Source organism: Pseudophryne corroboree, chromosome 3 (genome assembly GCF_028390025.1).
Source record: "Pseudophryne corroboree isolate aPseCor3 chromosome 3, aPseCor3.hap2, whole genome shotgun sequence".
Classification (NCBI taxonomy): domain Eukaryota; kingdom Metazoa; phylum Chordata; class Amphibia; order Anura; family Myobatrachidae; genus Pseudophryne; species Pseudophryne corroboree.
The window spans coordinates 8,032,399-8,054,196 of NC_086446.1; the positions used below are offsets into that span (position 1 = coordinate 8,032,399).

Genomic DNA, 21,798 nt, shown 5'->3' on the forward strand with positions numbered 1-21,798 from the left:
TATGAAGATAAAAATAAAAATAATAAAACTAATAATAATAAAAAATAATAAAATAAAAATAGAAAGAAACACAGATAAATCCATATTCACTAAGTCACAATTCATCATTAATTGTTTAGTTGGTTCACTCTCCTTTCACCTATAGACTATATATATATGGTATAATGTCAATAGACATATAGTCTTAACCACACCATACTATATCTAATATTTTTAAATTATCAGTTCCTAACTTTCTCCCGCCACTCCATCCTAAAAGTTATATAGGTTCATTTTATCCATACACACATCCATGTATATAGGCCCTCATTCCGAGTTGTTCGCTCGTTCTTTTTCATCGCATCGCAGTGAAAATCCGCTTAGTACGCATGCGCAATGTTCGCACTGCGACTGCGCCAAGTAATTTTGCTATGAAGATAGTATTTTTACTCACGGCTTTTTCTTCGCTCCGGCGATCGTAGTGTGATTGACAGGAAATGGGTGTTACTGGGCGGAAACACAGCGTTTTATGGGCGTGTGGATGAAAACGCTACCGTTTCCGGAAAAAACGCAGGAGTGGCTGGAGAAACGGGGGAGTGTCTGGGCGAACGCTGGGTGTGTTTGTGACGTCAAACCAGGAACGACAAGCACTGAACTGATCGCACAGGCAGAGTAAGGTTGAAGTTACTCAGAAACTGCAAAGTAGTTTGTAATCGCAATATTGCGAATACATCGGTCGCAATTTTAAGATGCTAAGATACACTCCCAGTAGGCGTAGGCTTAGCGTGTGTAACTCTGTTAAATTCGCCTTGCGACCGATCAACTCGGAATGAGGGCCATAGATCAGATCCGAGGAACACACCACTACCATCTATTAGCCTAGCTATATAATATATCATCCCTAATAGCTACGCATTAGGTTACAAAAACATAATGCTACCCTATATGCATAATTATATACCATTAAGCTCCACAGTATCATTTAATCCACCAGGCGTCAGGGTATCCATCCTAAAGATCCAGTATGCTTCCCGTCTACACAGCACACTGTATCTATCACCTCCCCGTCTAGTTTTCATTTGTTCCACAGCCAACATATTGATATTCTTAAAATCTGTACCCTGACAGTTTACCACATGACTCGACAATGGGTGTTTTGCTTTCCTTATAACATTTCTTCTGTGCTCCATATACCTTATGTGGAGAGTACGTGTCGTGCGGCCAACATATTGTTTGCCGCATGGACATGTAATCGCATAAATTACATATGTACACATGCAATTTAGGAAATAATTAATTTTAATACCTGGAACCGATATTGGGGGTTGCAACCCATAATATAACCCCATAAGGTATGGGGTAACTCAGAACCACCTGCTGTGCTACTGTGATTAAGGCACAGATAATGGACATCTCAGGGCTTACACTATCCGGCACACACTACTGCACAAGAGGAAGGCTGAAAGTAGTATTCGCATATTATTGCACCTGTGACTCTGTCAATGGGCGCTAGAGTGGACGCAACACCTTCCATGTCTAAATCGCACACCCTATACCTAATAGAAATTCAGAATCCTCCAATAGACAGAAAGAAAAAAATAGGATTTAAATATACCTACCGGTAAATCCTTTTCTCGTAGTCCATAAGGGATATTGAGGACAGGATTAGTAGGATGGGGTATAGACGGGTCCAGAGGAGCAAGTGCACTTTAAAATTCTTCCACTGGGTGTGCTGGCTCCTCCCCTCTATGCCTCCTCCTACAGCTCAGTTATAGGTAACAGTGCCCGAAGGAGAATGACATACTTGAGAGAAGGAACATAACAACAACAGGTGTGGTGAGAGTTAAACACCAGCACACCAATACATAACTTAGCCAGCAAGGTCTGGCAACATTAACAGCAACAGCTGAACAGGAACACATAACAGAGAACCTGCAGAAAGTCTCCGCACAGAGGCGGGCGCCCAATATCCCTTATGGACTACGAGAAAAGGATTTACCGGTAGGTATATTAAAATCATCTATATTCCAAATGTATGTTCAAATCATTTGTTAGACAGTTTTGTGATTTATGCTTTTGTTTGTAATTTAAAATACCTGTGTTTCAAAGCTTGGTCAGTGCCGCATATTTAATTAAGGCTGACTGGGCTGGTGTTTGTTTAGTCAAACACTGTGTAATGTAACACCTTTGATTAGTGGGACATTTGCCTCAGCTGTAGTTGGGTCAATTTCCCATAGTATATCTGTAACTTCAACCATGCACAGCTGTGCCTGTCAGCTGTACTTTCCAATACTCCAAGCGTTCCTTCTCTAAGCGTTTTGAAAATGAACAGTTAAAAAAAACATTTGAACAAACATTGAACAGCATCAAGAAAGAAATCTGGAACATTATGTGGCCTCTCCTCACCTCTGCCATGAGAACACCAGGACCAATGCCTACTACTTCTGTGTCCAAGAACATCATGACTGCCCCCGGGACTACCCCTGAAGCTGAGCAGGGAACTGAGGGACGTGCACGTCAGGACCAGACTTTGCTGGGTCAGTTCCATTGGACATTAGTGTGCACCCCACATTCTCACACCCACCCGCACTGCACCCCACACTCTCACACCCACCCGCACTGCACCCCACATTCTCACACCCACCCGCACTGCTCCCCACACTCTCACTGCTCTCATGAGACCAGAACATTTATCTTTTTCACAAAATAATGTTAGTGCAGTTTTCCTGCAAATGTGTCTTTCTCTTCTCTATCTTCTTACACGGTACTTCCACTCCACTGTGTGCTATTCCTGCAATGTCTACCTCCATTGGTTGCACACCCTGCCAGCAGTAACCTATGCAGTGCGCCCCACATGGCTGCCTCGGATGGTTCCTCCGTGGGCGGGGTGTGCTTCATTTGGATCTTTCCATGCAGGGTATAGCATACTCCTTACACACGTGTCAGTTCTCCCATACATGCATTTGGCACCTGTATGGCTCATCTCCCACTGTGTAACCTTGTAGTGCGCCCAACATGGCTGCCTTATCTGGTGCGCTTGTGGATGGGATGAAAAATGCGTGGACCTGATGTTTTTATTGGAACCCTACGCTGAACTTTAGGACTCTGCAATCTCCCTATTTTGTGTTCTCTTCTAGGGGTGGACTATTCCACCCTGGGTAATCCTATGCAGTGCGCCTAAGATGGCTGCCGCACCTGGTGCCTTGTGAGGGTGGAATACACAACCCCTGGAGGTTATTACTCAAAATGCCTACACCAATCATGCATTATTCTTTCTGTGTCTTTGTCTGTGTGGTTTATCTTTTGATGTAATACTTAAATCTTCTGTATTATGTGCATTGTGTGAGTTCTACTTGGCGCCGCGGATGGCTGCCTCGGTGCTGCTCTGCCAAGCAGCCTTAGTTTTTAGTCTTAAATGTATAATATGTCTACTGTACAGTTGCATATGTGCAGTATGAACTCATATGTGTAATGTTTGTAATGTATGCTACATTTTTCCTCCATGTTGCTGCTTGGCGATGCATTGTACCACAAAGAATTCCTAGTGTACGTGAGTACACCTGGCCAATAAAGCTGATTCTGATCCTATTTTCTCTAGCATTCATAAGGAATATTGGGGACAGAATTAGTACGATGAAGATGTTCCAAAGCTGCGGGAACGGGTGGAAACAACTGCAGCACCGTCTGCCCAAACTGGGTATCCTCTTTCGTCAGGATATCAAATTTGTAGAACTTCACAAAGGTTTTAGTCCCCGACCAGGTAGAAGCTCGGCATAGTTGTAGGGCCGAGACTCCACGGGCAGCCGCCCAGGAAGAGCTCACCAATCTAATATAGTGGGCTTTCAGAGACTGTGGAACCGGTAAGGCTGCTGATGCATAAGCCTGTTGGATAGTAAGCTTAATCCAACGAGCAATGGACTGCTTTGAAGCAGGGCAACCCCTTTTTTCATGCATCATACAGCACGAACAAGGAAACCGTCTTCCTGACCCAAGCCGTCCTTTTGACATAGATCTGCAAGGCTCGTACAGCATCCAATGCCTCCGGACTAGAAGCTGTATCAGAACTGGATGGAATCACAATAGGTTGATTCAAGTGAAACGCGGAGACCACCTTCGGCAGGAACTGCTGTTGAGTCCTGAGCTCTGCTCTGTTCTTGTAAAAGAGCAAGTACTGACTTTTGCACAACAAGGCCCCCAATTCTGAGACATGCCTAGCAGAAGCCAGGGCCAGTAACATCACAGTTTTCCACGAGAGGTATTTATCCTCTACCATCGTCAGAGGTTCAAACCAGGAAAACTGTAGAAAGCGTAACATAACATCCAGATCCCAAGGTGCCGTAGGGGGCACAAAGGGAGATTGTATATAAAGAACACCTTGCAACAAGGTCTGAACTTCCGGCAAGAGAGCCAACTTCTTCTGGAAGAAGGTGGAAAGAGCTGAAATCTGGACCTTAATGGATCCCAGAAGTAAGCCCTTATCCACTCCAGCCTGCAGGAAACAGAGGAACCTTCCTAAGTGGAATTCCGCAGAGGGATATGTGCGTTCCTCGCACCAAGAGACATATCTCCGCCAGATATGATGATAGTGTTTTGACGTCACAGGTTTTCTGGCTTGTACCATAGTGGCAATTACCTTTTTGTAAATCCCTTTGTGACCTAGGATGTTCCGTTTAACTTCCATGCCGTCAAACGAAGCTGCCATAAGTTCGGGTAGACGAACGGTCCTTGTTGAAGAAGATCCCTTCTTAGTGGTAGAGGCCAAGGGTCCTGTATGGACATGTCCAGTAGAGCCGCAACCATGCTCTTCGGGCCCAATCAAGATTGCTTCCACTCTTTGATGTCTCATCCGCTTGAGCACCATTGGGATCAGAGGAATCAGAGGAAACAGGTAGACCAGCCGGTATGACCAAGGCGAAGTCAGCGCATACACTGCGCTCGCCTGAGGGTCCCTGGTTCGTGAGCAATAGCAGCAAAGCTTCTTGTTGAGACGTTAGGCCATCAAGTTGATCTGTGGGCAACCCCACCTGTCGATGATCAGTTGGAACACCTGTGTGTGTAGTCCCCACTCCCCTGGGTGGAGGTCTTGGTGACTTAGGAAGTCTGCCTCCCAGTTGTCCACTCCCGGAATGAAGATTGCGGACAGCGCTCTTGCATGTTTTTCTGCCCAGAGGAGTATTCTTGACACTTCTCGCATTCAGGCCCTGCTTTTTGTCCCTCCTTGTCGATTGATGTATGCCACTGCCGTGGCGTTGTCCAACTGCACCTGGATTGCCCGATCCCTTAGTAGAGGAGACCCCTGAAGTAGAGCATTATGGATAGCCCGAAGTTCCAGAATGTTGATTGGAAGAAGGGCCTCCTGCCCTGGAACTGCGCCCCTTGGGTGATAGCTCCCCATCCTCGTAGACTCGCATCTGTCGTGAGGAGGATCCAATCCTGAATCCCGAAGTTTCGGCCTTCCAGGAGTTTGGAAGACTGTAGCCACAGGAGTGAAATCCTGGCTCGGGGTGACAGCTGAATCATCCGGTGCATCTGAAGATGGGAACCGGACCATTTGTTCAGGATGTCCAATTGGAAGGGTCTGGCGTGGAACCTTCCATACTGTATCGCCTCGTAGGAGGCCACCATCTTTCCCAATAATTTTTTGCAAAGACGGACAGAGACTCGAGCAGGTCTGAGTACCATGCAAACCATTTCCTGGAGTGTTCTCGCTTTGTCCTTGGGGTGGAACACTTACTGTGCTACAGTATCCAGTAGCATGCCCAGAAACAGGAGCCGCTGAGACGGTTCCAGGTGGGACTTCTGTAGATTGAGGATCCACCCGTGGTGAGACAGAAGTTGGGTAGTGCGATCTATGTGGAGCTTGCTTTTATCAGGAGATCGTCCAGGTATGGAATCACATTGACTCCCTGGACCCTAAGCTGAAACATAATTTCCACCATCACCTTCGGGAACACTCTCGGAGCTGTAGACAGGCCGAAGGTTAATGCCAGAAATTGGTAGTGATCATTCAGCAGGGCAAATCACAGATAGGCCTGATGAGGAGTCCAAATTGGGATATGTAGGTAAGCGTCCTTGATATCAAGGGACAGTAGGAATTCCTGTGGTTCCAGGCCTGCGATCACCGCCCTCAAAGATTCCATCTTGAATTTGAAAACCTTCAGGTAAGGATTCAAGGATTTCAGATTCAGAATGGGTATCACAGACCCGTCTGGTTTCGGTACTACAAACAGACTGGAGTAGTAACCCTGTCCTTATTGCAGTAGTGGTACTGGGACAATGACATGGGACTGTACCAACTTCTCTATGGCCAGTAGTAGCGTACCATGCCTACTTACCAAAACTGGTAAGCCTGATTTGAAAAATCATTGGGGAGGAGTACCGTCGAACTCCAGCTTGTAGCCCTGAGAGATAAAGTCCCTTACCCAAGCATCTTGGCAAGAACCATCCCAGATGTGACTGAAGTGATGTAGCCGAGCTCCCACCACGAGATCTCCCTGGGGTGGGCGGGTACAGTCATGCTGAAGATTTTGCGGAAGCAGAACTGGCGTTCTGGTCCTGAGACCCAGCAACTGCTGGTTTTCTAGGTATTCCTCTGTAGCCAATCGCTGCGTTGGAGGCTCCTCTGGCTCTGGATCGAAATCTGCGGGACCGAAAGGACTGAGCAGACGGTCCTGGATAGGTACGTCTAGCAGGAGGGGCACCTGAAGGAAGAAACGTGGCTTTAGAAATCCAGGTGTCTAGGTCACCTCCAGAGAGCCATTCACCTGTGAAGGGAACAGATTCCACATTACATTTTGAGTCCGTATTGTCACGATCCGGGTTATTGGACATCATTATTTACCTTCCAAGTGTCTCCCGAGACTGGCCCAGCGTTCCAAAACAGGATTCCATCTGCGCTGTCTGCGTGCAGCGCGCTGTATACATTCACCTCAAGTCTCTTCCCTGTGATCCCGCAGCGCTGTCATGGCAACCTTACAGTTTAGTTACACTGTTTTAAAGAATGGCGTCTCCTGCCCTCCGCCGCCATTACTGCTGTTTACCACATGCAATATACAGACTTTCCCTCCAAATGCAAACATGGGCGCAGCCATGTTTTTCCTCATCACATGTCCTTTCACAACCTATCCGCTGCACTCTGGACTCTGCCTAATTATCCAGCCAATGCCTGCTTACCAGCTGGTATAAATATCCTGCTCCTGGGCTGGATAATCGTCAGTGCTTTGGTTGTCTAACCTATACACGTCTCTCCTGCTTGTGGATTCTACTGCTTGTTTCTCCAGGTATTCCAGCTACTGTGATTCACCTCCACTAAGAGACCCGCACCTGTTTCCATCCTGCGGTGCAGCCCGACTTCTGCAGTGTTCCAGACCCTAGAAAACCAACAATTGCTGGGTCTCAGGATCAGACACCAGCTTCCTGCTTCCAGTATTGATCCTGCTTCGCTTCCAGATTCCAGCGGTGTCCTGGTATCGTTTTTAACTTCTCCCTTCTACAGCACCGCTCTCCATACTCCACAGCATACTTACCATGGCCTACCAGCTTTCCACAGTGCTCCTGAGTCATTGGTATTCTGCTAGCGGTGCTCCACAGTGTCTTCAGTTTATTTCAACATCATCAGCGGTATTCCTATATCGCATGCATCAGTGACCATTCTACCATTGAACCACAGCGTCCATCGATGCTCACCAACGGACTCTAAATCTACAGTGGTGAGTTCTGCACAGCTTTCATTCATACCGGTTCCATCCGGCACTCTGCAATTACCAAGTACCATCTACTTCTTTGCAACTGTGTTGCTCCAGCCTCTGTATACCATCTGCTGGGCAGTACCAGTTAATACCTCTCCTCAGCGGTTAGCTTTGGCATACGGACTTACCATCTCCAGTTCTGGCAAGGACTCTAATATTCTGTTCTGCAAGCCACAGCACTAATTACCCCTGCACTTCTAGGAACTGTACTGTAATTTACCACTGCACATCTTTTGTGACGTTTTGCATATCTTAGGGGCCTTAAGCTGTGTGTTCAATAAAACGGACTTTACCTTTTTACAACTTCGTTGTCGTGGTCACGCCTTCGGGCAAATGGTACTAGAGCTCCGGTATGTCTAGGAACCCAATACTACCTCCCTGGTTCACCTACACGTCAGCCCCTACATCTGAGGCTTCCCCAGGTTAGCCTCAGCCCTCAGTTGTAACATGTATCAGCAATCCAATGACGTAACCATATGGCTCTGTGCGCACACAGCCATAGCCATGGTTCTAGCATTAATAGTGCCAATCTCTTTTAGGGAGTCACAGTAGACTCTTGCCGTGTCCTGAATGCGAGTCAGGAAAGCAACAGTATTGACTAAGGTCCTATCACCCAACAGACCTTCCTTTATTTGACTAGCCCAGGAATGGATTGCATGTGTTATACAGAAACCTGCAATGACCGTCCTTTGTGCTACGCCTGCAGCAATGTAAATAGATTGTAGAGTGGTCTCTATTTTCCTATCTGCTGGGTCCTTTACCGTAAGGTAGCCCGGAGCAGGGAGCACCGCCTATTTAGAAAGGCGAGAGACTGAGAAGTCTACTGCTGGAGATTATTCCCAAAACATTCTGCCCTCAGCGGCATAGGGGAAGGTATTCAAAAACCTTTTTGTCACTTGATATTTTTTATCTGGATTCTTCCAGGCTAGTTTAAATAAATTATCCAATTCTGTGGAATCAGGCAATGTGACTTTTGGTTTCTCTTGAGGGAGGAAAAATGACTGCTGAGTATTTGCATCCCCCAGGGGGAGCTTGGACACCTCCCCAATATCCAATACGAGGGGTTCAATACCCTGAATCGGGGTGGGATCCCCACTTATGGGGTCCCCATCATCATGTATATCATCAGTATCATCTGATAGGAGTGCTGGTAGAGCAGGTTTCTGTGAAGCAGGCAGGAGGGACGCTTAGCAGTAACTGCTTGTTGCAATTCTTGTGTCTTGTTTGCAGTTGCAGTGAGCTGAGATGACATATCAGACATCATAGTTTTTATAGACCCCAACCAGGGGGGCTCTGCATTCTCCCCCACATTAGTATCAGCATGAGATGACTGACTACACTGCTCACATGATAATGAGCTGTATGTACTAGGAGAGAACCTGGCATTACAAGACTTCTATTTTACCATAGTGATTAGAAAAACAGGTATAATATACACACACAATACAGCCTGATATTATATATGACAAGCCTGCCCTATTGAATGTGAGAGGAGACAGAGAAGAGAGACTCCAGCGCACCCAACACTGACCGGCCCCAGTGAGGTTGTCAGCGTTTGATATATATGTGTAACCTCAGGGGATTATTGTGCACAATGATAGCGTCTCCCCCTCCCCCCTCTCTATACCCGGTACCAGTGTATACAGGGGCAGTTCTGGAGGAGCTGTGTAGGCTGCTGCAGCTGCTGCTCATGCAGAGGAAGACGCCAAAATGCCGCTGAGCCTGCTCTCATGTAGCTCCGCCCCCCAACATGGCGCCGGAGCTACTGCTGTATATTTATACTGGCCATGTCTCCTTTAACATGTACAACCTCACATAAATGCTTGGTTCACTCTAGTTAGCCAGTCTCACGCAGGAACTATAATGGGTCCTCCCCCAGGAGGGACTCGAACGCCTGACCCGCGCTTCAGCCACACATTAGACCGCGGGAGCCCCCTAGCGGGGCCCCTGGTTGGTACTCACCACTGATGATCACCTTCACGCAGTGTTAAGGGTTTGCGGCATGCTGCGGCTGCGACAGCCAAGGATCCATGCCTCGCTGAACAAACAGCCCCTCAGGACGGCGGCCCTGCAGCGGGAAAGTGGCTCTGCACCTCAAGAGGCCGGTGACCGTCTCCCCCATAACTCCCACAGCACAGGTATGCTGTTGCCCAAACAGCATACCGAAATAAATAAAACTTAGACATAAAATGAAGAAAAACTCTGGAGCTTTAGAGTGTGCATCCTCTCCTGAGGGAACTTTATCTAAACTGAGCTGTAGGATGGGGCATAGAGGGGAGGAGCCAGCACACCCAGTGAAGAATTTTAAAGTGCACTTGCTCCTTTGGACCCATCTATACCCCATCGCACTAATTCTGTCCCCAATATCCCTTACGGATGCTAGAGAAATAACACAAATCATTCCAGCTCAGCCCTTTAACAAAAAATATGTGAGAAATTAGATTTATTTGTAAGATAAATAACTTTCCATCTGCATATATACAAATTTTATATAGTGTTAATAAAGTATAGTTTTATCAAGATTCGATTACTGTCATGTTACACATTCTCATGTGTGTGAAGTTTCTGATGTCTAACAACAGATGATTTATCTCTAAAACATTTCCCACACTCAGAACATGGAAATGGTTTCTCACCTGTGTGACTTCTCTGATGTGCAACAAGATGTGACTTCTGTGTAAAACTTTTCCCACACTCAGAACATGGAAATGGTTTATCACCTGTGTGACTTCTCTGATGTGTAACAAGATATGATTTATCGGTAAAACATTTCCCACACTCAGAACATGGAAATGGTTTCTCACCTGTGTGACTTTTCTGATGTTTAACAAGACGTGAGTTGTATGTAAAACATTTCCCACACTCAGAACATGGAAATGGCTCGTCACCTGTGTGACTTCTCTGATGTTTAACAAGATGTGAGTTGTATGTAAAACATTTCCCACACTCAGAACATGGAAATGGCTCGTCACCTGTGTGACTTCTCTGATGTGTAACAAGATCTGATTTATCAGTAAAACATTTCCCACACTCAGAACATGGAAATGGTTTCTCACCTGTGTGACGTCTCTGATGTTTAACAAGACTTGAGCTGTGTGTAAAACATTTCCCACACTCAGAACATGGAAATGGCCTCTCACCTGTGTGACTTCTCTGATGTGCAACAAGATCTGACTTGTGTGTAAAACATTTCCCACACTCAGAACATGGAAATGGCTTCTCACCTGTGTGACTTCTCTGATGTGCAACAAGATGTGACTTGTGTGTAAAACATTTCCCACACTCAGAACATGGAAATGGCCTCTCACCTGTGTGACTTCTCTGATGTGCTACAAGACGTGAGTTGTGTGTAAAACATTTCCCACACTCAGAACATGGAAATGGCTTGTCAACTGTGTGACTTCTCTGATGTGTAACAAGATTTGATTTATCGGTAAAACATTTCCCACACTCAGAACATGGAAATGGTTTCTCACCTCCCTTAGCTGGATGATTGGTTATAAGCTGTGCGGTCTGTGTAAAACATCTGTCATCTATAGAACAGGGAAATATTTTATCTACTGTCAGAGCTGTAGAAGATGACCCAATATCAGTGTTATCAGAACATTCCCTCTGATTAGAGGGACCACATGACACAAGCACATTGTGAGGTACAGGAGGTACGAGTAGGGCAGTAGGGGTTTCTCCAGGAGAATCTTGTGTGATGTCATCATCTTCTATTTTACAACCTGAAGATGAAATTAGATTTTCTTCCGAGATATTCCTTCTGTTACATTCATCTGTTGGGAATAAGTGTACAGAAAATTGAATGTCTCTCCATAATAAGGTACAATTTATAATATTCCCCAGTGGAGTGCTACTGGGTTCAGATATGGCAAATGAGGGGTCCAATTTCTGATGTCAGACTCAGAGGAATGCTCCTCCAGCCATAATATGATGGCTCCAGACCTGTAGGGTGATGCATTGTCTTCCTGAAAGAGCCTGCTCCCATCTAAGTGACTGCAGAATGTACCTACTATCAAGCCTCATTCAGAGACTCTTACATTGCGATATTCTGCCATCTTCACTAGAAATTATACGCCAATGGATCACAAAGATATCTGCCTAGATATAGTACTTCCACTGCAGAAGATAGAAATGTAATGCAAGGTGTGGTGACATGTACTGGGAATGGAAGCAGATCCCTTCAGCCCCACACTGAATCAGAAGCTCATCAACACCATCTTTGCTGATACTGCCGCACAATTTACAGTGGCAGAGGAAAGAATTGCCTTATAACAGTGTTTCCCAAACTTTGTTGAATCATCGCACCCTAGTGCTGGACCACCAACCTGAAGCACCTCTGGAAGTGCCTCACGGCACCAAGTTTGGGAACTACTGCCTTAAAATATAATATATAAATCTAAAAATAACTAATTAAACTGGTATCCGGTCTTTAGGTCGTCAGTCACTAGTTTGACAACTGAAGGTCAACAGTAAGTAGGTCGACACTGACCGAAGGCTGACACATGTCTAGGTCAACATATATGGAAGGTCGACATGGTCATTAGGTTGACGTGGGCATGGTTGACACACAAAAGGTCAACAAAGTTTTTTTAGGGTTTTTGGGTGGTTTCAGGATATAAGATTGCTGAGCTATTTCTAGAAAGGGAGGAATACATCCCAATTTACTGAGTGAAAATGTGTTTGGTGTGTTTGAAAAAAAGGGAGATTTTGGGGAGAATGGTGTGATACAATAGGTGGAAGATGGGATACTATACGGATAGGTCAATATAAATTTGTTGATTTGGCCACTGAAGGTCCCTGCGATCTGTCTGATTTTGTTTCTGCAGCCTGTATGAGAGCTCATTTGACTGCATGTTGTGGGTTCACAGCAACAGGTTAAAAATGCAAATTCAACACTTGGAATCACCTCTAGACCCTTTGCTTGCTAAATTGATGAAGAAATATAAGTTATGGTAAGAACTTATCGTTGATAACGGTATTTCTCCTATGTCCACAGGTTCAACAGGATAACAATGGGATATGATGGAGCTACAGCGGATTGGCACCAAACGATCATAAGCTTTCAGTCCTCCCAGGATGCAATGGACTCGTCCATATATCCCCGCCCACTGTCTCAGGCAAATCAGTTGTATTCCAAAGCATTTAGGCAGGAGCATCATGTAGAGCCCTATTCAGGCGAGAAGAACACACATTGCACACCCTTCCATGCAAGAGGGAAGAGTTTAGCGAGTATAAAGATCCCCAAATCAGTTGCATCAGGGTGGGATCCCTGTGGAACCTGTGGACATAGGAGAAATACCGTTATCAACGGTAAGTTCTTACCATAACGTATATTTCTTCGGCTGGGTCCACAGATTATCCACAGGATAACAATGGGATTTCTCAAAGCAATTTAGCCCAAAGCAATTTAGTGGTGGGTATACTCCTGATTGGACAGGAGAACCTTGCGCCCGAATTTAGCGTCATGAGAGGCAAAAGTATACAAGGCATAATGTCTAATGAAAGTGTTAATGGAAGACCATGTGGCTGCTTAACATATCTGTTCTGCTGAAGCACCATGTTGTGCTGCCCATGAAGGACCTACCTTACGAGTAGAGTGAGCAAGACATTAGCCGGAACAGGGAGATCAGCTTGAGAATACGCTTCTGAAATCGTCATTCGAAGCCATCTTGCTAGCGTCTGTTTAGTAGCAGGCCATCCTCTCTTGTGAAATCCGTAAAGAATGGAGAGAATCTGTCTTTCTGATGGCACTGGTACGATCCACATAGTTCCTTAATGCCCGAACTACGTCTAGCGACACTTCTCCCGCAGACAGTCCCGATACCTGAAAACCGGGACTATAATTTCTTCATTAAGGTGGAATTTAGACATCACCTTAGGAAGATACCCAGACCTAGTTCTGAGAACTGCTTTATCTGGATAAAAAAATCAGTAAAGGAGAACGGCATGACAGCGCTCCTAAATCTGACACTCTTCTAGCTGATGTCATAGTCAGTAGAAAGAGAACTTTAGCAGTCAACAATTTCAGATCCACTTTATTAAGTGGTTCAAACAGAGCAACTTGAAGGGCTTTGAGAACTAGACTTAAGACCCAAGGCACTGCCGGAGGAAGAAAAAGCCGGTTGAATGCGCAGCATTCCCTGGAAAACAGTACGCACATCCTGTAATTTGGCAATTTTCTTTTGGAACCATACAGTCAATGCTGATACTTGCACTCTCAAGGAAGCCACCTTCAAACCCTTATCCATTCCTGCTTGAAGGAAATCTAAGACCCTGAAAACTTGGAAAGATTTTGGGTCTATATTTCCTTTACTGCACCAATGAATATAGGTCTGCCATATTCGGTGATAAATGCGAGCTGAGGAGGGTTTCCTTGCTTTGAGCATTGTTTAAATTACCTGTTGTGAGAATCCTCTTGACTTCAGGATAGAGGTTTCAAGAACCACGCCGTCAACGACAGTCGATCCAGCTGCCTGTGATAACAAGGACACTGCATCAGTAGATCTGGACGTTGAGGGAGCAGAATTGGAGCATCCATTGACATACTTTGCAGATCTGTGTACCAATGCCTTCTGGGCCAAGCCGGAGCTATTAGAATCACGGCACCCTTTTCTTGCTTTATTTTCCACACCACCTTGGGTAGCAAGATGATCGGAGGAAACAGATATGCCAGATGAAAATCCCATTTCATTGATAGAGCGTCCAGAAAGATCGCTCCGGGATCCTTTGTTCTTGACCCGTATGCTGGCACTTTGTTGTTCAGATGGGACGCCATGAGATCTATCTCTGACAAACCCCACTTGTCTACCAGAGTCTGAAAGACTTCCGGGTGTAGAGCATATTCGCTTGCTTGAATGGCGTGTCGACTGAGAAAATCCGCTTCTCAGTTTAGGACTCCCGGAATGAACACTGCGGACAATGCTGGAAGATGGAGTTCTGCATATTTTAGTATGTGACTTACCTCCTTCATTGCTTTTTTGCTGCGAGTCCCTCCCCGATGGTTGAGGTACGCTACTGCCGTTGCATTGTCTGAGCGGATCTGGACTGGTTTTCCTTGCAAAGTGTCTTTTGCCTGAATCAGTGCCATGTATATGGCCCGATGCTCCAACAGGTTTATTAGCAGGCAACTTTCTTCTGTGGTTCACTGTCCTTGGAACCATAATTTTCCGGACACTGCTCCCCAGCCCTGAATACTGGCATCTGTTGTCAGGATCTCCCAATCGGATATCCAAAAGGGTCTCCCCTTGTCTAGATTGGATGTCTTACTTTTTCTGAAAGTACTATGGTATGTTACTTTATCGTCTGATGTACTCCATTCCATTTGGACAGAATCAGATGCTGCAGAGGTCTTGAGGGGAACTGTGCCTACTCCACCATGTCGAATGTTGAATTGATAATATTTGACTGTGTAACAACTCCTGAGTCCTTAACTGCACCTTGGATATTTTGTTCCGAGGGAAAAATATTTTCTGCAGACTTGAATCCAGTAAAGCCCCCAAGTTAATCATCTGTTGTGATGGAATCAGAGATGACTTTGCCCAATGTATGAGCCATCCGTGGCTCTGTAGACAAGTTATTGTCTGCTGGAGATGGCCCAAGCACAATTCCTGGGACAGTGTCAGGATGAAAATATCGTCGAGGTATGGAAAAATTCTTATCCCCTGCTTTCGGAGATAAGCTGCCATAACCACCATAATCTTGGTAAATATTCTGGAAGCTGTGGCTAACCCAAAGGGTAAGGCCTGGAACTGAAAATGTTGATGGAGGATGGCGAACCTGAGGTAACACTGATGAGACAGTGATATAGGAACATGCAGGTAAGCATCCTGTATATCTAGGGATACCATGTAATCCCCTGGTTCCATAGCTAAAACTATGGAGCGTAATGTCTCCATGTGGAACCGTGGTACCAAAATGTATTTGTTTAACATTTTGAGATTGAGAATCGTCCGAAACGACCCATTCTGAACCAAAAACAGGATGGAGTAAAAACCCTGTCCCCATTGTGCAGGGGGTACTGGAATAATTAATCCTGACTGAAGCAATTTCTGAACTCCTTCTTGCAGGGCTCTGGCCTTCGCCTCTATCCGTGACGGGCTGGTGCAGAAGAACTTTTGAGGAGGCTGCTTCTTGAAAGGGAGAACATAACCCAGAGATACCACTTCTTGCACCCAGGCATCTGTTGTAGACTGCTGCCATATCTGTGCAAAAGGAAGTCGGCCCCCTACCCTGGGGTCCCCCAGGCGGAGGCCCGCACCATCAGGCTGATGGCTTATCTTCTGGGTTGGAAGCTGGCCCTCTGGTGGCCTAATGCTTCTTTGCCTTACCAAACTTATTGTATTGGGGCTGCTTACGATCACTTTTTCCTTTTGCTTTTCCTTGCGAAATGGCCGAAAAACCGGACCCTTAGGTCTGGGTTATATGTGGCAGGAAACCTGACCTTCTTGGATTCTGCCTCTGATTCCAGAATATCTGTCAATTCCTTACCAAACAGAATATTCCCCACAAAAGGCAAAGATTCCAGAACCTTTTTCAATTCTGAATCAGCTTTCCACGTACGCAGCCAAACTGCTCTGCGAGAAGCTTCTTTTAAGGCTGATACTTTAGAAGCAATAGTACCCATATCTATTGCCGCTTCTTCTAAGAATACTGCAGCCTGTTTCATGTGAGCTATATGGGTAGGTGCTGAAAGCCCGTCTTCCAGTACCTCAGCCCATTCAGCTACTGCTTTTGCCATCCAAGCTGAAGCCATAGCTGGCCTTATGACTACCCCCGACAGTGAAAATATGGTTTTAAAAAACCCATCCACTCTCCTTTCTGTGACATCATTCAATGACGTTGACTGCAAAGGCAATATAAATTTTCGCACTAATCGAATGACATGCGTATCTACCTTAGGAGGCACTTCCCTTTTTAAACAGTTCCCAGTTGGAAAAGGGTAATTGGAATCCCATTTTCTGGGAATTCTATATTTTTATTGGGTGCAGCCCAAGCTTCTTCCATGAGTTTCGTCAGCTGATCTGATCCTGGAAACTCGACCCTAACTGTTTTGGGACGTTTAAACATAGGTGCCTTAGTTTTTAACACTGGCTCTGCTGAATCCTCTAAGGACAGAATAGCCTTCATTGCTCCAATTAATTCAGCTATATCCACTGAGCTGTTACCTTCCACCTGTTCTTGATATGATGAAGCAGAGTACATAGAGCTATCATCATCTGATGTATCATCCTGTGTAGCCTGTGAATTTTATGATTTATTTACACCCGGTTTATCAGCTTGCTGTGTATCCTGAGCTGTAGTGGATATACCGTAATAAGGGAGCTGCATGTATGGGTTAATAGTGTATCCTACTGCTGGTATTGAAGCTGTAGGAATTACCAGTTCAGCTATACTGGACACGGTCTGTGCAAACATCGCCCAAGGTGGATCTACCTGCAGTTGAACAGGGATCTGCATTGCAATCTGCTGAAAATCAAAACAATTTGCACATCATGTGCCAGATCCTGAGAGGATAATCCCGTTTTGCAGGACAAACATGTTATAAGTGTTGGTGTTACTGTCAGTGTAACCTCGTCACTTTTGCCGCTCTTAGACATGATAAATTATCAGCTTTTCACAGTGTACTACACACTTAGTGACTGTAATCACTTTACCTTATTAAAGTGATATCAATCTGACCCCATCCCATGCACCAGCATTGAGGTTCAGAAGAAACCACTGACAAACATATATAAAGTCAGCAATCACACTAGCAGTCAGTCACATGTTATATATTAGTCATTTGAGCACAACAGATCCAAACGTATTCAGACGCAATGCGAAGAAAACCACAGTAATGTACAGACTCATATGCAATAGGCACTTAAATTTAACTATTTATACTGACAAAAGTAGAAAGAATTGTAGTGCTGTATAACACGTACTCAGTAGAGTGGGATACAGGGAGACTCACCTCACTTCCAAGATCGATCAATATGTTAGCAAACGCCGAGTGGATCCAGACGATACTAGTGTACACTGTCGCTCCGGGAACTTTAAGTGAACACAGACGCACTGTCCATACAAGCGCACCGGTCATACAGACGCCTGTCCTGCGACTGGGTCTCCTCGCGGTAGAGTTTAGTGTACACAGACGCAGCGGCCTATGCTGCGACCGAGACACCTCGTGGTAGCATCTGAGACGGAAGTGAGGCAACAGTTCATGGCAGGAGACCGACGGAAACTGGTCATGAACTGGGGGGAGGGGCGAACAGGAGAGCGTCTGACTGTCCATGCTGACATCAACCCTAGGGATCCCAGCCTCATACCATTACTGGCACTTTATGATCCCTAAAGCCTAGCTCTGGAGCATCCGTGGTGGCGGTGCATCAGCTACTGTTTGGTAGTCTCCTCCCAAACCAGTGCGGCTGTGTCCGTATTCCCCTTCTAAGTGGAACCGGTGCCTTACCTTCTCCCCGTGCTCCGGCCACAGCCTGGTAACGTCTGGTGGACCTGCTAGTATATCAGACACAGACGCCCGTCGACACAGTACTTGTACCGTGGGTAAGCGTTGTTGGAGCGACTCTTTCCAATATGCGTTTAAGACGCTGTTAGGAAAGATCACTCAAAAACATAGTTAGACTATTAAAAATATAATAATAAAGCTTAGGGCTGGCAGAACACAGCAGCCCTGTGACCATGGTCCGGCTCCTGCCGCACCAAACAAAAAACTGATTTGCCTGAGCCAGTGGGTGGGGTTATATGGACGAGCTCATTGCATCCTGGGAGGACTGAAAGCTTGTGATCTTTGGTGCCAATCCGCTATCGCTCCATCATATCCCATTGTTATCCTGAGGATAACCTGTGGACCCAGCCGGAGAAATAATGAACGAATAGCTCACAACTGTCAATTGTCCATATACTAGTTGTCCATTGAAAAAGTGATTTCTTGATCTTCTCCAGCTGGAGATTGTATCGCCCACACCTTTGTCTAAATCTTCATCTGCACAAAGTACCTGCCCGTGTCTCTGTAATATCTTTGCGTCGCCCATCTTTGTAGAACGTAACCACAAATCTGCTCCGTCATCTGTCTGAGCTTTTGGGTGGGTGATAAGTATCTGTTTCCTAGACTTTCGTCTTGTATTTTGAGGGGACGGAGAGGAGAGCAAAGATGAAGTCAGGAGTCACAGCTGGGGGAGGGACTGAACAGAAGAGAGCAGGGCAGAGCAGGTGGGAGCAGATTGAGGTGACCCATTCCCCTTACTACATTATAAGAACTAAGCAAATATACAATACACAATATATCTATCAGATTCAGTTTATGAAAATGCAATCAAGTTATTCATGTCAAAATGTATTATTCTTTACTAGGACTATTATTTTAAGTCATGAGTGGAAGGGGAGCATCAGACACTCCTGAGTGATTACGCTATTGGGGGTGAGAGGGGGTAAGAATGGCTACCGGATGTTAGGCGCCGAGGGTCCGCTCGTCAGTGCGGCCCGGCGCCTAGCAACGGGGACGCCACTGTCGGACCGCGTTCCCCGTTGCTGGGTCTAAGTTAATCACCTCATTGGTTTCCTGGCTGTGTAGCATGCAGCTGCACGGCATGTTGTAATTAATCACTCATCTGTTTCCCTGGCCAGGCAGCTTGGCAGCTGCATGGCATTTAATCCAATCAGCCTCCAAACAGCTGATTGGAGGACTCTCTGTTAAGAACACTTCCTGGGCTTCTCACAGACGCCGGTGATAGCTTCCTGTTTGCCTGTGTCTGCTGCAGAGAGTTCCCAGTCCCGGTCTATTCGGTTGTTCCTGTCCTCAGAGATCCTGTACTCGGAAGTTTACCATCTGTTCCTGGAGTCTGACCGAGCACCTTTAACATCTGGTGGTGTTCATGAGTCGCGGCGCAGCCGTGTGTTGCGGCTTGTCCGCTTACTGTTTATTATTTTGTTTAATTGTGTTCTGGAGCTTTTGCGGAGGATTCCGCTTCCACAGATCCACTCTGGTGTCCAGCGGTGCCGGATAGGAGTGTCGGATCAGTGGATCTTTGGTTGTCCTTTTCCCTGGCGGCTAGTCCGCACATACCTTTTGATTTAAGTTAGTTAGCTTGTAACCCCTGGCCTGGTTGCTTAGTCAGAGGGCCCCTTGTTATCACCCTGTCTCGGATTTCCCCTTGTCTCCCATTAAGACCTGCGGGGGCATCGGGGTTGGGCAGACATAATCCGCCCTTCGAACGCGGCTGCCATGGGCTCAAGCAACCATAGTCTCGCAGGGGATTTCTGATAACACGGGCGAGACAACGGAGTTAGGGCGCCAGGGGTTACTAGGCTCTCCAGCTCCCACAACCAGCATATTGTTCCTGTACTCAGATCCCTGCCATAAGATCTTCTCCGGTCTGGAGTACAGGAATCATAACATTATCACCGGCCAGACAAAAGAAAAGATTTAACTTACAGTAAACTTTTTAGTTGGGAGAATTTGTCGGCCTTATGAATCCCGCCGGTGTTGGGCCAAATCATGGCCAGCTTCTTGTTAGTCAGATTCAAGAACTTACTCAGATGGTTCAGGATCTGTCCCTCCGGGTGAGGTCACAGGAAGATCTGTTACGGACTTCCCCGTGGGTCATCCCTGAACCAAAAATGCATCTGCCTGACCGTTTTTCTGGGGATAGAAAACAGTTCTTTAATTTTAAAGAATCTTGCAAACTGTATTTTCGTTTAAGACCAGTCTCCTCAGGTACGGAGGCTCAGCGGGTTGGGATTATTATTTCTCTGCTTCTGGGGGATCCTCAGACCTGGGCTTTTGGTTTAAAGACAGACGATCCGGCCTTATCGTCTGTAGACGCCTTTTTAAAATCTTTAGGGCTATTGTACGACGACCCTGATAGAGAGGCGTCCGCAGAAAGTCAGTTGCGTGCTCTTAGACAGGGTAGGAATCCCGCAGAGAATTATTGTACGGAGTTTCGCCGTTGGTCGAACGACTGTGGCTGGAATGACCCAGCCCTGCGCAGTCAGTTTCGCCTCGGCTTATCTGAATCTATAAAAGACAGTCTCCTCCAGTATCCTGCTCCTGAGACTCTCGATAACCTCATGGAGCTCTCTATTAAAATAGATCGTCGGCTCAGAGAGCGGAGGGCTGAAAAAGGGGCATCTGTCGGGTCTTCTCCCTGTGTTCCTTCCATTCCTGTAGACATGGAGGAGCCTATGCAGATTGGTTTCTCCAAATTGTCTCCGGAAGAAAGAACCAGGAGGCAAAATTCTGGTCTGTGTTTATACTGCGGGGGTAAGGGACATTTTGCCCGTAGTTGTCCAAACAAGTCGGGAAACTTCCTGACCAAGTGAGTTGTGAGGGGGTTCACTTTGGTCTACAGCTCATCTCCTCAAATAATTCACTGTTGGTTCCTGCTAAAGTTTCCTATGGCAGCCTCTGTTCCTCGGTCTCTGCTTTTGTGGACAGTGGAGCTGCAGAAAACTTTATGGATTTAACATGGGCCAAGGCCTTAGGTATTCCTCAGCTAACCTTGGGTAGGTGTATCACCATGCATGGTTTAGATGGGAGTCCCTTATCCAATGGGGTTATTTCTCTATGTACACCTCCTGTGTTGCTCTCGGTGGGAGCTCTGCATTCTGAAAAGATTGAGTTTTTCCTTACCCATTGTCCAGCAGTTCCTGTGGTTCTGGGTCACCCTTGGCTGGCCTTTCATAATCCCATCATAGATTGGCAGTCTGGGGAGATCCTACAATGGGGTACCATCTGTGATAAAGAATGTATTACGCTTCCTATCCGAGTAGCTGCCGCCGGTTCCGCACATATTCCTGGGGAATACCAGGATTTTGTTGATGTGTTTTCCAAGGGCAATGCGGATATTTTGCCTCCCCATAGGCCTTATGATTGTACCATTGAGTTAATTCCTGGTGCCACGTTGCCTAAAGGAAGGTTATATGCTTTGTCTGGTCCTGAAACTGTGGCCATGAATGAGTATGTGAAAGAAAGCCTTGGGAAAGGATTTATCAGGCCATCTAAGTCCCCTTTAAGTGCAGGTTTCTTCTTCGTGGAGAAGAAGGATGGTTCACTCAGACCCTGCATTGA

General features: G+C 46.1%; 1 protein-coding gene across 1 annotated transcript in view; it reads right to left on the reverse strand.

Annotated features, from left to right (window-relative positions):
* LOC135056938 (uncharacterized) overlaps nucleotides 1-21,798 on the reverse strand; it is a 140,576-nt gene that overhangs the window by 64,190 nt on the left and 54,588 nt on the right. Inside the window, exons 4-7 of the mRNA XM_063962719.1 lie at nucleotides 14,132-14,206; nucleotides 10,272-11,621; nucleotides 6,402-6,680; nucleotides 3,968-4,396 (exon numbers count right to left, since the gene is read on the reverse strand). Of these exons, the coding sequence (XP_063818789.1) occupies nucleotides 3,968-4,396; nucleotides 6,402-6,680; nucleotides 10,272-11,621; nucleotides 14,132-14,206 (2,133 nt within the window). The remainder of the gene's footprint in view (nucleotides 1-3,967; nucleotides 4,397-6,401; nucleotides 6,681-10,271; nucleotides 11,622-14,131; nucleotides 14,207-21,798) is intronic.